This window comes from Octopus sinensis, linkage group LG2 (assembly GCF_006345805.1).
Source record: "Octopus sinensis linkage group LG2, ASM634580v1, whole genome shotgun sequence".
NCBI lineage: Eukaryota > Metazoa > Mollusca > Cephalopoda > Octopoda > Octopodidae > Octopus > Octopus sinensis.
The window spans coordinates 80,510,642-80,526,335 of NC_042998.1; the positions used below are offsets into that span (position 1 = coordinate 80,510,642).

The 15,694-nt window shown below is 36.1% G+C and overlaps 1 protein-coding gene across 1 annotated transcript; it reads right to left on the reverse strand.

Moving 5' to 3' along the window:
• Positions 1-5,089: 5,089 nt before the first annotated feature.
• LOC115225020 (general transcription factor II-I repeat domain-containing protein 2A-like) lies at positions 5,090-7,085 on the reverse strand. Its single transcript, XM_029795949.1, has 3 exons — positions 7,047-7,085; positions 6,513-6,761; positions 5,090-6,406 (listed from the first exon to the last, which is right to left on the reverse strand). The coding sequence occupies exons 1-3, from the start codon at positions 7,083-7,085 to the stop codon at positions 5,090-5,092; spliced, it is 1,605 nt and encodes a 534-aa protein (XP_029651809.1).
• Positions 7,086-15,694: the final 8,609 nt, after the last annotated feature.

A 15,694-nucleotide genomic window follows, 5' to 3' on the forward strand; every position in this document is an offset into this window, starting at 1 on the left:
TCCACATTGTTTTGAGCTAATCATGCATTATTTTGTAGCTATGAGATTTTGATGAGGTAGCTTTTAATTTTTAAAACAATATTGTAGGGCTGGTGTGAGAGACCAGATCTGGCCAGTTTGAACATAAAACAGGCAGAATACTTTTGGCCGGATATGGCCGGTTTAAATGCTAAAGGGTTAAAGCAAGATGTTGTTTAACCCCTTCAGCATTCACATTATCCTATCAAAAGTAAAGTGTATTTATTCACATGCTTTTTAATTAATCCTGCATTATCTTGTTGCTTTGAGATTTTGATGAAGTCATTATTAATTTTTAGAATGATATTGTAGAGTTGGTGTGAGGGGCCATATTTGGCCAGTTTAAACATAAAACAGGTAGAATATTTGGACCTGATGTGGTGTATTTAAATATTAAAGGCTTAACTCACTCAGTTTAGTTCTGAGTGAGCAAGGCTCTGATCAAAAGCATTCCATTAATGACCATCCTGTCTTGATTTGCAAACACACTGTATTTAGAATGTGAAAGTGTATGGCCTGGTGGTTAGTGTGTTACACACATGATTACAGGATCATGGTTTTGATTCCCATACCAGATGATGCATTATGTTCTTGAGCAGGGTGGCAAGCTGGCAGAAACATTGGCACATGCGGGCAAAATGCTTAGTGGTATTTCATCTGTCTTTACATTCTGAGTTCAAATATTATTTTTATGTTCTGGTTTCAAATTCCGCCAAGGTCGACTTTGCCTTTCATCCTTTCAGGGTCGATAAATTAAGTACCAGTTGTGTACTGAGATCAATCTAATCGACTGGCCCCTCCCCCAAAATTTTAGGCCTTGCGCCTAGAGTAGAAAAGATTATGTTCTTGAGCAGAACAATTTATTTCACTCCAGTCCACTCAATTATAACTCAACAGCCCTACAATAGACTGGCATCCCATAAGGAGAAATAGGTACTTTTTGATTATCACACCCCCATTAAAAAATTGGGTTATCTCCCCGACCCCACCACCATTTTATGAGAAATATCGGTACTTTTGGTTATCTCCCTCAACTAAAAAAATTGTTTAACAGTCAATAAAAAAAAATGTACAAATTAATAAACATGGAAACTGAAAAAATTAAACATATTGAATCTGATAACATTTTTATAACAAATCATACCCTGTCTATTGAGGAGGCCAAACGTGAACAATTTGTTGAAGTATTGAATGAAGAGGGTCTAACTCTTAATCCAATCCTTTGTCGCCACATAAACTCAATTCATTAGTGGGGAGATAACCCATTTTTTTAATGGCAATTTTTTAATGGGGGTGAGATAACCAAAAAATACCGACAAATGTAATCTCAGTTACTTATATGCCATGAAAACCTAGTACCTGGCCCTACATCTCCCAGAACTTGATGATAATAATGATGATGTATCTAGAATTACAGTATCCTTTAATTTTTTTAAGTCGAAAGTGTTTAATGGAGATTTAGCTGTTATTTCAAGCAGGATGAGCAATCACAAAGGGGATGAACTAATGAGGTAGCTCCTATGTGGTTCCGTAATGTGCAAGAAATAGCAGCTAAATTGTCTTTAAATTTTACCTTTCTCTTCTTAGCACACACACATTAATATACATATATTATATATATATATATATATATATAAACAACTTATAAATGAGGGCAAATGAAAAAATTTTCTAATGCCAAATATGCCGAAATTAGACACGTTGTCCGTAACCATTATAATTTTTATAATTATAATGGTTACGGACAATGTGTCTAATTTCGGTATATTTGGCATTAGAAAATTTTTTCGTTTGCCCTCATTTATAAGTTGTTTATAAATTTAACCTTTAAAGGTATTTTTTAATATGCTGGCCATTGATAAAATTTTTTCGAAAATTACAATTGTATGATATGACAAACAATGGAGAAAAGATGTTCGGTAAGTTTGTGTTAAACCATGGTCATGCTTTCCAGGTTTCAAATTTTGATTCAGGACCTTTTACTTCATTTGTGGCCTGAGTGAAGTGACTTTGTTATACCAACTATAAGAATCACTTCAACATACTTTATTTATTGCCTTCCCTTGGGTCCTCAACTTCTGATAGAATTGTAAGGAGTGCTGTCACAATATTCAGCTGTCTTGAGCATTTTTAGACTAACCTGATACAACCCATCCCTCTCCAGCTGACTATAGATGATATCTTCTGAAAAGAAAAAAAGCGAGAGAGAGAGAGAGAGAGAGAGAGAGGGAGAGAGAGAGAGGGAGAGAGAGAGAGAAGAATCAACACTTTATTTACTGACTCCAGAAGGACCATCATTATCATTGCCATTGTCGCTATTGTTATCGTGGTTGTCATCATCATTCAATGTCTGTTTTCCATTCTGGCATAGATTTGACAGGATCTGACAAGCCACAAGAGTGCAGCAGGCCCTAGTGCCATCTTTGGCAGTTTTTCTACAGATTTATTCCCTTCCTAATGCCAACCTTTTTTAGTGTGTGCTGGATGCCTTTTTTTTTTTTATATGACACTGGAAGTAACTTGCAAGACAAAGGAAAGAAAAAGGAAAGAGCCCCATTGATTGAATGGGAGGGTATTTGAGAAGGGGGAAGGGGTAGATTTATGCAAGATGTTGAAGGCTAAAGTGTAGAAAAAGGACAAACATAGTATCTAACATGGCTACTCTGCATTATGCAAAGGTGAGTGAGAGTAGCTGGAAAGGAGATAAAGATGATGATGACAGGGTGCCAGAGCATACTCTCAAGACACAAGAAAGTAAGTATAAGAAAGAATATAATTTGGATCAGGAGGAAAGGAAAGGGTGGGTAATTTCATAAGAATGTGGGAGGTGAGTGACAGATTGTTAGAGATTGGGCTAGAGCCCAATGTAGTGGGTGATGAAAAAAACTGACCTCACTAATATTTGAACCCAAAGAGCCTGTGTGAATAATACAATGTAATCTACCTGACTCAACAATTCAACCAATTCACCTTAGTTATAACCCATAATGTATCGGGACTTTAATCATTATTGTTGGGTTCTCAATCTTGTACCACTGTGTAAATAAGTTGCGCTTGGGCACATTCCTTGTCATCACCATTTTAAAATCCACTTTATGGTCAAGATAAAGACCCCCTTCAGTCACAAATGACCATGGGATTGCACCTAGAAAGTTACCCTCTGAGGCACAAGTCTGGACAAGGTTGTTTATGGAAGACTTGCAATCACCCATACATACCAGCCTCCCCTCTCCACTCCACTGATGTTATCCAAAGGAAAGGCAAAAGCTGATACAGCTTGGCACCAGTGATACTGCAACTCATTTCTAGAGCTGAGTGAACTGGAGTGACATGAGATAAAGTGTCTTGTTCAAGAACACAACACACAGCCTGGTCCAGGAATCAAACTCACTACCTCATGACTGTGAGTCCAACACTCTAATCACTAAGAAGACTTGATAACCTAGTCTCTTTCAACAACTCAAAGACACAATGGCTCCACACATACATTATTAACAACATACAGTTCAAACATATATCAGTGAAACAGTCTTGTGAATAACTCACTCTTTTTGGTGATGAACATCACATAACTAAAATTTTCAAAGTCACTACAAATATTAGCCCTTGTAATTTCTGATGATTTCTTACAATGACCCCTCATATATATATAACATCACAAAAGCTACATCATAAAATTTATTCTTTTCTATAGGAAGAAAATATTTTAACTTCATCAATTGCTGACTCTCTTCATATTTCAAAAAGGTTCTACAATGAAGAACCACCCGAAACTAGGCTCTTTGGAAACAAACATCCTAGACAACATTAAAAAACAGAAGTAAACAACATTCAATGATATACAGATTCAATTATCAATATGCTACAACCTCTATCTAGCTCACAGCCATGCTGCTGCTGCTCTCTCTCTCTCTCTACTTCTTTTATGATAACTACAATGGTCTTTGCTCTTTTGAACCAGATAACTGCATACCCAACCCATCTAGACCCTCTCAGCACACCTGACTCTTCTCCTCCCATCACCTGAGAGCCTGTGAAGGTCATGGCCACTATCCTTCCTTCTTTGTCTAGTTTATAAATTATAAGGAGCATTGTCCCAATTGTGAAAGTAAAATCTAGTAAAAGGCAAACTTATGCATGGTATTATGTAGGATGCCTTTGGGGTGGGATTATTTTCTTGTCTAAAATGAAAACCCAGTCTTTGTGGTATACAACATTTATTATAGGGCTCATATCTATTGCTGTGATGAGAGGTCAGTGAGTGTAAATCTTTCTTGATAAGGTAATGGTTCTACTTGTATGTTAGAGTCATACAAATTATTGTTTAGTATCAGCTAAGCTCTGATTGAGTAGACCTATAAACAAAATCATTCCTGCCATGACCATCCTATTTAAAATATCAATATTTTGATTGTTTTAAACAATTAAAATATTAGATGAATAAATAGGAGGTGGACACTTGGTTAAAATGAGAGTAGTCATCATACATTTCCTTTTCTTTTGAAAGTTTAAAGTGGACACACTTCATATTGACTGTTTTAGAATAAGGAAATTTGGGATGCTATAGACCAGGGGTGGGCGAACTTTTTTGATTGCGGGCCGCACAGTGCGTCTTTGGAACCTTGGCGGGCCTCATTTATAAAAATCGAGTGAAAATATTTTTAAAGGCGGTTATAGACCTATAAACATTCAATTGATTGAAAGGAAATTTTGTGAAATATTCCTGGTTTAAGTGATTTAATTTATTTTTTAGAGTATCGGGTTCATGTTTTTCAGTTATTTGCTCCTATAGTTGAAATTATTACAGGAACCTCGGTTATTTTGGACAGCCTGTTATTGCTTACAAATTGCCAGGAACGGAATTTTCCTAGTAAAATCTGCACTAATTGTGGACAACCACTTCTTAATATTATGGACAACCATGATGAATATTATACTTAAATTCTAGGATACCCAAAATAAAAAATTTTAAAGAGAAATAACAGTTTATTAATATGAATTGATATCTGAAATTAGAAACGTCACCTGAAGCATTTATTTGAAAAACAAAGCGGCTCTGTAAATAACAATGTCAATGAGAATGATGCAGCTGACTACTGTCATTTACCAGTTTGTCAAAATTAGGTGTCAAGTTGCTTGTGCTGATTCTTAACACTGACTGAAGATTTGAGTCTGTGAGAAGTGATCGATTCTTCCCCTTGTTAATTTTCATGATGGAGAAAGTCTGCTCACATATGTAAGTTGATGCAAACAACACAAACATCTTTCTTGCAAATTTTTTTAGATTTTGAAACTTTTTTGAATGTAGAGAAGCATAAAACTCGACCAGTGGTTTACTTTCAAACATCATCTTTAAAGAATTGTCGGCTTGCAAATGAATCAGTTCTATCTGCAGTTCCTCGGTAGTTGTTTCAATGTCACAGGCAAGAGGTGAGTTAAGCAAATCGAACAGGCCTTCAACTGCCTTGAAATCAGCAAATCTTCTAATGAATTCCTTTTGTAAAGCCATCAACTGGGAACTGTACTTGTCCGATGATTCTTGTGTAACAGATTGTGTTTTCAGCAGAGGGAAGTGAATAAATTTTTGTTCATTCAGCTGCTTGGCAAAAAGTCCAAGCTTCCATTGAAAAGCTTTCACTTCCAGGTACAATTCATGAGCAAATATACCTTTGCCTTGCAGTTTTGTGTTAAGTTCATTCAGCTTCTGCATTATGTCCACAGCAAATGCAAAATCACAAACCCATTCGTCACTCTCCATTTCGTTTAAAAAGTCACAGGAGATGTCTTGCATTTTGAGAAACATAAGAATCTCTGCTTTGAGGTCCCATACTCTCTTAAGAACTTTTCCAATGCTTAACCAGCGGACATTTGTGTAGTACAGCACATCGGTAAAATCAGCCTCCACATCCTCCAAGAAACTTCGGAATTGCCTGTGTTTCAATCCCCGTGATCTTATTAAATTCACTGCATGCACCACAGGTTCGATGACATGTTTGAGTTTTAAAGATGACTTACAAAGGCTTTTTTGATGTATGATGCAGTGAAAAGACAACACACTGTGTAGTGGAAAATCTTCTTTGATTTTGTCATTCAACAACTTCACAAGGCTGGAATGTTTACCGGTGAGTGAAGGAGCTCCATCGGTTGTAATGCTGGCCAGTTTATTTAGGGTTAATCCAGACCTGATTGAACTGTTAATGACACTGTTGAACAAATCTTTTCCAGTAGTAGTGTCTTTGAGAGACTCCATAGATAACAATTCCTCTGTAATTTCAAAGTTTTCGTCAATTCCTCTGATGTAGATGAGTAACTGAGCAGTATCCTGAATATCAGTACTCTCATCTAAAGCAATAGAAAACCACTGAAATCGACCACTGGCTGTTAACAGCTGTTCATGAATATTCACGGCAATTACATCAATGCGACGAACAATAGTTCTTCGTGACGGAAATGGCTTCTACTTTTGACTTAACTTCAGGACACACAACGCTGACAGCATCAACCATACAATCTTTGATAAATTCTGCTTCTGCGAATGACTTGTTTTGCTTTGCAATTTTGTTGGCCAATATAAAACTTGCCTTTGTCGCGTTCCTTTGTAAAGAGGAAGTTTTATCAAACACATTTTGCTGTTGCTTCAAACGTTTTGTCAGATCATTTGCTTTCTTTTGCAGTTCTTGTTTTGATAAATTGTGTCCAAAATTGATATGCTTCGTTTGAAAGTGGCGTTTCAAATTATATTCCTTGAACACAGCAACTGTTTCAGAACAAATCAAACATGCAGCTTTTACTCCAACGTCGGTAAAGAAATACTTTTCAGTCCGATTTTCATTAAAAACACGACATTCCTCTTCAATTTTTCACTTTTTAGATAGCTTCGAACAACTCATTTTGGGTAAATTTTATCAGACAACAAAAGCTAGTTTGAAACACTCGTGTCTGTACTAAATTCAAATAATCAATAGAGTGAATGATAACCAACCACAGCTCTGTGTCCAGAAAAAGCTGGTTCAAGCCCTTTTATTAACCTGGCCGGCTTCTTCATTGGAACGAAACGCATCGTCCATCATGCCCTCTTCACCATCTATCACGTGATTTATTTATTTGAATGTTTCAAGCATATCGATTGACTCGTTGTATTGCCACAATACTTGTTTCATTGTTCTATTAATTTTTGTTTTTGTAGGGTCTTACGAGAAAACACAGAAAAGATATCTTCACCCGGAAATGTGTTTTATTATGATGTCATGGGAATATTTCTCGAAATTTTTCATCGCTTCACAATAGCTGAAACAAACAAACAGCAGACAATTTTGTGAAGGTGCGAAACAGTGAACTGAAATAAAATGCAAACTATTGTGAATTACCGTACAACTGAAACAGTTACGAAGTATCTGCATAGAAGTTGGGATTCATAAAAGCTCTCGGCGGGCCGCATGAAAACCTATGGCGGGCCGCATGCAGCCCGCGGGCCGTAGTTTGCCCACCCCTGCTATAGACTATATGTAAGTACATAGATTTATTGAAAGTAGGTGTAAACAGATATAAACCCCATTTCTTTTGTTAACAGTCCTGTAATTCTATAATATTAGTATTCTGAATATTTTGAGTCATGCTGGAAATAAATTTATGATATCCAAAACTACAAAAATATATAACAATGAAGTTTAATGTAAAGATTCATTAGAAAAATGATTGATGAATAATATTATTTGACTATTAATATGGCCATTTATTAAGTTGATTATTATATTGTCATAATTATATAAGAAATATACAACTTCTTCAAGTTGTATGTACACAACTTGTTTGTAGATTTCCAGTCCATTCTGTATGATAATAGTTTCATCTCTGAAACTGCTTGGAAGAAAGACAGAATAAAAAGTATGTATGAGACAGTAAGAGGTTTACCTTTGTATGTTGATCAAAATACTGAGATGAGTTGCTCTTTGATCATGGAATAGGTCAATCCAAAGAGGAAACTTGCTCCTCGGCCAGACCAGATGGCTGAAAGAGATCAACTGATATTTGCTTGTGTATTCATAATTTTTGTAATTTCATTTGGTCAACCAAAAAACCACAGGGTTCTATATCTGCTTTGACCTGTGAATGCCTTGGGAAAGGTCTGATAAATGAGTTCATTCTCATTAATCTCTCAGTGCAAAAAGGCCAAAGAACTTCTTTGACCATGTGGAAAATTGTAGATTCGGTCTTGAATCCTAGCCGAGGTATTGTATAGCTGTCTGTTATAAATATTATTATTATTTATTTCCCTTTTTGTTCTACTATTCTCATTTGTTTTCTTTTTCTTTTTGTTATGGTATTTCCTAAATGTTTCACAAAGAGCATCTTTCTTAAATGCTAAAAGTTCATCAAATGAGAGAAACAGGTATATTTTTTCATTTGAAATCGAGAATCTGGGGAATCTTATCATAGGTTTGCACTGGTAAAAATAGTCCAGTAGAAGAAAATTATATCAAAAATAAAGTTGAGTATATTAAGCTGCGTTTTTTGTAATATTTGATAAAAGGTCGAGTATTGGTTAAAATAAATGTAGTTACTGTGGGGAAGGAAAGAGGTTTGATGTTTCGGGCTCAGTCACATGTTTCATCAAGGAAGAGAAAAAGAAAGAGTGGATTGGATATCAGAGTTAAAATATTTGTTTATGTCTGTTTTCCAATGGGTTGGACAAATATGTATTGAGGCATTGTTTTATAGCAGATGATCTTTTTGTTGCTAACCAATCTACTTTCAAGTTATGGATGTTTTCATTCCACTTGTTTTCAAAAGAGCAGAACTAAAGGACAAATTGTTAGGAAATTGTCATCAGATTTTGCTTAATGGTTTTCATGCAAAGATGTGGAATGTGAATACACAAACTACACACACAATATGCTTCCTTACGATTTCTGTCAACTAATATCGATTTCAAATTTTGGCACAAGGCCAGCAATTTCGAGAGAGAGTATAAGTTGATTACATTGACCCCGGTACTCAACTGATAATTATTTTATTGACCCTGAAAGGATGAAAGGCAAAGCTGACCTCAATGGAATTTGAATTCAGAACATGAAGATGAACAAAATGCTGCTAAGCAGTATTCTCAGCATGCTAATGATTCTGCTGGCTCACTGCCGTCTGTCAACTAATATTACAAAGAAGGTGGTGAACTGGCAGAATCATTTGCATGCAAGGCAAACTGCATAGCAGCATTTCATCCATCTTTACATTCAGAGTCCAAATTCTGCTGAAGTTGACTTTGCCTTTCATCGTTTTGGGGTTGATAAAAGAAGTACCAGTTGAACACTGAGATTGATGTAATCAACTTAACCCTCACCTGAAATTACTGGCCTTGTACCAAAATTTGAAGCCAATATTATTTACAAGGCACTGGTTGGCCTGACGCTTTAGTGAAAGATGCCCAAATGCCATGCTGTTAGCTGGAAGTTGAGACCATATGGTAACAAAGTAAGCTATGTATTCACAGTCATGCCCATAGCTATTCTATGTAAGTCTGTAACTTACAGAGTATGTGACCACCTGTTCTAATAGTAAGGTACATGATAGAATACTGTAGTATTGTTACGTAATATAACTGGGTATCAGAGTACTAAGTATGTTAAGTATTGAGTAGGAGGATGTGTGACTGGGTTTTGGAGTGCTTGGGCATATTACATTGTATTGGAGGACTAGGGCATTTAATAGTGTGCTGGGAGATATGTAATAGGATGTTAAGAATTATGTGATAGAATATTGCAGTACTAGATTATGTGATAGAAGAATCCCTTAAAAAAGTAATTTAGTCAAGAGAGGACAAGATCTCCCATACTGGTGAGATTGATTTGGCTAATACCCAGCCTGAATATCTGCAGGTAAGTGATTGAAGTTAAAATATGGACAGAACTGGACTCTTGGTTTGGTTTGAATGCTTTTAACAGTGTGACCTCTGTTAACAGTACATACGTACCAGGTAGCAATATGAAACTAGGTGGTGTGTTAAGTTTATCATCCACATTCCTAATTTTACAATATCACACTTTGTTTTGTGTATACTGTTAGCATACAAGCCAAACAACTCTAAGTTGTTTTATTTTACTTGGTTAATAATCAAACTGGTGATCTGGAGTCAATGCTTGCAACAGAGTAAACTATGCTAGAAGTACCTAAAGACCAGGTGGTTTGATTACCTTACCGCCAAGCCTGAATGATGCTTTTTATTTGCATATACAATGTTAACATTAAATTCCTAATACCTAAGAGGGAGTTATAAGTTTAGGTTATCCATTGCAAGTAGATCCACAGAATTAAAATTTAATATTTTATTTCAGATAATTTTTTTGGTTAATTGTTGCAGAATTTTATATATTTTAACATGGATTAAGAGATATACTGTGAATAATCTTGCGAAATAATTAGTCAAATGCCAAGAGTGATTTGCTCAGATCAAAGACTTTTATTGATAAATATATATTAAAACAAAAAACAAATAACACTATTTACTGGTACTGAAGAACTGGGTATGTTTAATAAACAAAAGAGCCAAGTTCCAGCCAAATCCTTGAGAATGATTTTTAACATTTTGATATTCACTTTTTCATGCTTGCATAAATCAGACAATTTGCTGAGGTGGGTTTTCTACAGCCAGATGCCCTTCTTCTTATCAACTTTCATCTGTTTCCAAATAACATAATATTTCTCCATGGCCAGATATGTTTTCATGGGAGACTGGAAATGAAGGATATTACTTCTATGATGGTAACACTCATTTACAATTCTCCTGCAATGCCAAGGCAAGGAGACAATAATACACCTATATAGACAAGAGATGTAGTGGAATCACTCACAGACAATCTGAGAAAGTAAGCTTCATATGTGGTAGATTCACTGGAGTAGTACATATGAGCACTCCTGAAATTGAGTCTCTTAAATGCCCAGATTGCACATTAGAAGTAGTTCCTAGCTTTTGCTACCTAGGAGATGTAATTAGCAAGTGGGATAATTACTCTGTAAGTATAGTTGCTAAAGTAAGAACTGGTTGGAGAAAGTTCAGGGGGCTACTACCACTATTGACAGCAAAGATCTTTTCCCCAAGAGTGAAGGGCAGATTGTATGATACTTGTGTTAGAACTGCAATGCTGCATGGGAGTGAGACATGGGCTTGAATGTAGAGGAATTAAGATAACTGGAAAAAAATGAAGTGAGCATGCTCCTTAGGATGTGCAATATATGTGTATGTGAAAGAATTAGTAGAAAGGTGCTGGGTACAAGAGAAATCAGATGTTGTGTTCAAGAAAGAAAACTGCTTTGGTTTGGACACGTAATGTGTATGGATGAAGACAGCTGTATAAAGAAATTCCATTTGCTTAATGTGGGTGGAACCCGTGGAAGAGGAAAATCCTGGAAGATATGGGATAAAGTGGTGAAAGCTGATCTCAGGATTCTAAATAACAAAAGATCAGAATCTCTGGTGATATGAGATTCTCAAAATAATGTGCCCTTCTCAGCAAAACTAAGTTCTGGAAACACTATGTTTTAGGTTCAACTGTTAACAGTGACTCACCCCCTCTCCATGCATTATACCTGTCTCCACAGAATACCCAACCATATCATATCTCTCTTGTTCTCTCTCCACCAGCAACCATATCATCTTTACTACTTGTGCTACTCATCACCCAAACTCTTCTGCATCCTTCCACCTTCCCTGGCTTATGGCTCTTGCTTCCCCCTTGAACCATTTTGGCAGTATGTTTCCCCACCTCTCATCCATCTTCCCATACACTTTTTTTTCTTTTCAGATTGACAAAATACTATATTGAATCAGTGAAAAGAAAAAGTTTCTTCATGAAACATGACATAGCCCAAGATTTCTGAGATTTTGAAAATATAGCAAATCTTTAGAATATATAGCAGTATCTTCTTACTCAATATATAGACGATGACCTAATTACTGGAAATGACAAAAGCCTTGAAAAAATAAGAGGAATGAGTCATTAAATACAGTTTATTTTCAATAATTTTGTTGTATTATCTTTTTAAAGTCAAAATTTTAGATTAATACCTTCTTACAGGCATTTTGTACATCAAAACTATTACAAACCCAAATATATTTAGAAAACAAGAAAAAATCTTCATTTTCACTAGTAGTGATGAGGTTCATGTGTTTAAGAAATTAATGTATTAAATGACACCTGAATATTCAAGTTATGTCCCAATTCATTAATTATCCAAGTCAGTTGGTGATTGGTGATGATAGAAAGGATGTTCAACTGTAGAGAAACTTTGAAATGAATTATGGAATATAGCAGAAATGAATATTATGATGTTTACATGTGCATGTGTGTGTGTGTGCACGTGTGTGTGTGTGTGTGAGAGAGAGAGCATAATACCTTGATATAATGAGGACTGAGATTCCTGCAGACAAGTAGTAGAAATCCTAGTTTGTAGAACCAATAGATATACATAAATGCATAACAATTGCTTCCTCGTTCTCTAATATAACCATTGAAGTGTTTCAGAATTGGTCTATGATAAATACAATGCCAATATACCAAGATGCTTTCTAAAGTGAGGTTAAACCTTGCACACAATCAATCCCACTCTCTGAACAACAATAATATACCTCAAAAAGAAGAACTAGTCAACATTATTTGCTGCCATCAAGCTCCAGGTTTTCCTTCTCCATGAGTGATGTCCTAACAAGAACTCGGGGTCACTTACTCCAAGTAATGTGGTACACCATTCCTACATTCTTATTCTCACAGTTCTCCGCTGACTGAACCTGTTGTGCATGCCCATTGTTGAAAATGTGTCAATCTTCTGCACAACCACTGTGTTTTCTGTACCCAAATCACCAGTTTGTCAATGATTGCTGCAGAAACTACTGCTGTCCCTGAGAAACAACAGGATTAAGCTTGTGTGCACAGTATTGGATGGCCACTGACTTTGATAGGTTTTGTTTTACCTCCTGCAGGACGTCCAATCACCCTCCTTACTAAGGAAGCTCAGTAAGGTTGCCACTTTAGTCATCAATGACCTGACCATTCAGCAGTTCGTATTGGATTACATGTTACCAGTGACACTCATTAGCGACTTGAGATACATATATATATACGTGTTTGTGTGTGCATGTGTGTCTGTAAAAGTGTTTTCATCATCATTATTGTTTTAATGTACTATTTTCCATGCCCGCACAGGTCAGAGAGACTTCAGTAAGGCGAATTTTCTAAGACCAGGTGCCCTGTTTCAAAGCAAAACAATATATGTCAGAACATGCCCTCAAGGGACATTGGGGTGATGAGAATAGGAAAGGTGATATAAAGGCTTTGGCCAAGCAGCTCGAAACTGGCTGGTCCCACGATCCTGTCAGCTACTGGAAAGTAGTAGGAGTTCGCTTCCCTTGCTAGCAATGTATTGTATATATAAATGCAGAACTTGCACTGAAAACCAGCTGGCGGAGAATCCGCCTGGGGTTAAACTAGTAGTAACATTCATCTGCCACTTAGATGTGGCTACTCACTTTACTGCTTAACATTTATTCCATTTTACTAAAATTTGTGTACATTAATCTTTCGATTCAACTCTATATAAACAATTAGGTTTCTTATTTTTCTCTCATTTACTCATGAGTTCTCTTGATCAAATTATTAAAATTTGATTAGACTAATTATTATAAAGTATGCTTTCTGATATCTGTTAAGTCATTGCGTAATTATAGTTATCCCCTCTGTCACATCACTAGCAACTAGGTGGCACTCATTACATAGCTATAAAAAGACATGCACAGACATGTTACACTCTCTTTCTTCTCCTGTACACTACCTATGGTATTCTCCATCTCTGTACCTGCTATGAGACAACTTCTTGTTGATTGAATTTTCTTCAGTCCCATTCACCAGTCATGAAATACGGCAAGACAAAAACATTCCCTTATTCAAATTCCATTCAGTTCTATTGAATGATAATGTACAAGCTGTGTAAATACTCTCATTCTGTATCAGAATAAATTCCTCATGGCTTTACAATCTCACACGAGTTGTTGTTCCTCACTGGATTGATTCTATCAGCTATAGAAGAATGACCGAACATTATATTAAATTTGTGGGTTAAAAACCCACAAAAAGTATGGTCTGATTTACAATGAATGTCTTACACTACCTTCTGTAATAACTGTTAGAACATCGGATAAAATGCCTTCCCTTTCTGAGTTCAAATGCTGCTTAGGTCAAAATTGCAATTTTATTCTTTTGGGCGTTAATAAAGTAAAGTTGCCTTCTTTACTTATATACCAATAATGTTACCTTCTTTCATGCAGGAATTTTTTGAAAGGAGGGCACAAGGTCAGAAGGGAATACAATTCTAGGAGAAAAGGGCATAATAACATTATTTAGGACGCACTTCTTTTCTTGAGTGGGACACATGCCCCTCAGACACCCATCTTTGGGTCCGCTCTTCATTGTAGTGAATGTTACAGAGTAGAGCCTATCTCTTCATCGGAATATTTTAACGATGAGTTGCAGTTCCTGATTTTGGGACATTGATAACCTTAGCAAAGACATCAAAGTCTCAAACTCCCTTCCATTACCAGTTCTCTTATAAAAGAAAGTGACTGACGTATTAAGGTCAACTGTTCATATTTGTTCACCAAAGCTGTATCATGTAGATAGCAAAGTCATTTTAATGGTCCAATCTACAAATGTGACCTGAAATTGTGACATCTGTAAGCAGCTGGAACACTATGTAATTGATGTTTAGTCAGAATTCAGTGCTGTGTTTAAATCAACCCAATGGCAAGACTTACACTGCATGTTGGGCCTGTTGATCCCGTTGTGATTCCAAGCCAATGTTGGAACCTACGAGATGGATAAAACGTTTAGAAATATCAACCAAATCTTGTTGAAATTGTTCACTACTGCCTTAAAAAGAGAGGAGTGAACAATGTACTCCAGAATAAACAATGCCAGAGAAAAGAACAGGATTGTCATATTTCGAAACCCCTGACTGTAGATCTACTCGGACTCAGGGTAAAGTATAACACTGGCTGACTATTAAGACGACGAATATGCGACAGTGGCCGACTTACGACAGACACAACATAAGTCAGTAGTTGTTATTTAGCCAGCGGTCAACACTGATCAGCAGACCTACAATTACGAATCTTCCAGCTGTTACCACCCTATCTTTTTAGGCACACATTATCCAGTGTGTTATTCTCTTTTTTAAGATGGTTGGGTGTAGTTTGAGGGAGAATTCAGCTGTCGTTTGTTGTAAGTCATGCGACTGCGTTGCCATTCCTTTGTAGACCTGATAGTAGTGTTTTGTTTTGTTGTTGAATTTACATCGCTTATTAAAAGTCACTTTTTTTCCTCTATGAGGAAAAAAAATTAGAAACTGAACATCAACTGCTTGCATTCTAAGTACTTGCTTTGTAACAATTTATTTTCTTTAGTTTATGGCAAACAGATTCTCTTTGAGATGAACCAGATTGAACTCCTACATCTTGTAAGGAGCCTAAAAACACAGTTTAAGAAAAATAAGAGCCAATCCATAGGAAATGAAATTGAAGACCTAATTTCAAGTTTCAATTGGAAGTGCATTCACGTAGGTTGTTAAGAATGAAAGGTTGTAGATTGGCAAAACCGTTAGGACGATAGCCAAGATGTTTCGTAATATTTTTCAA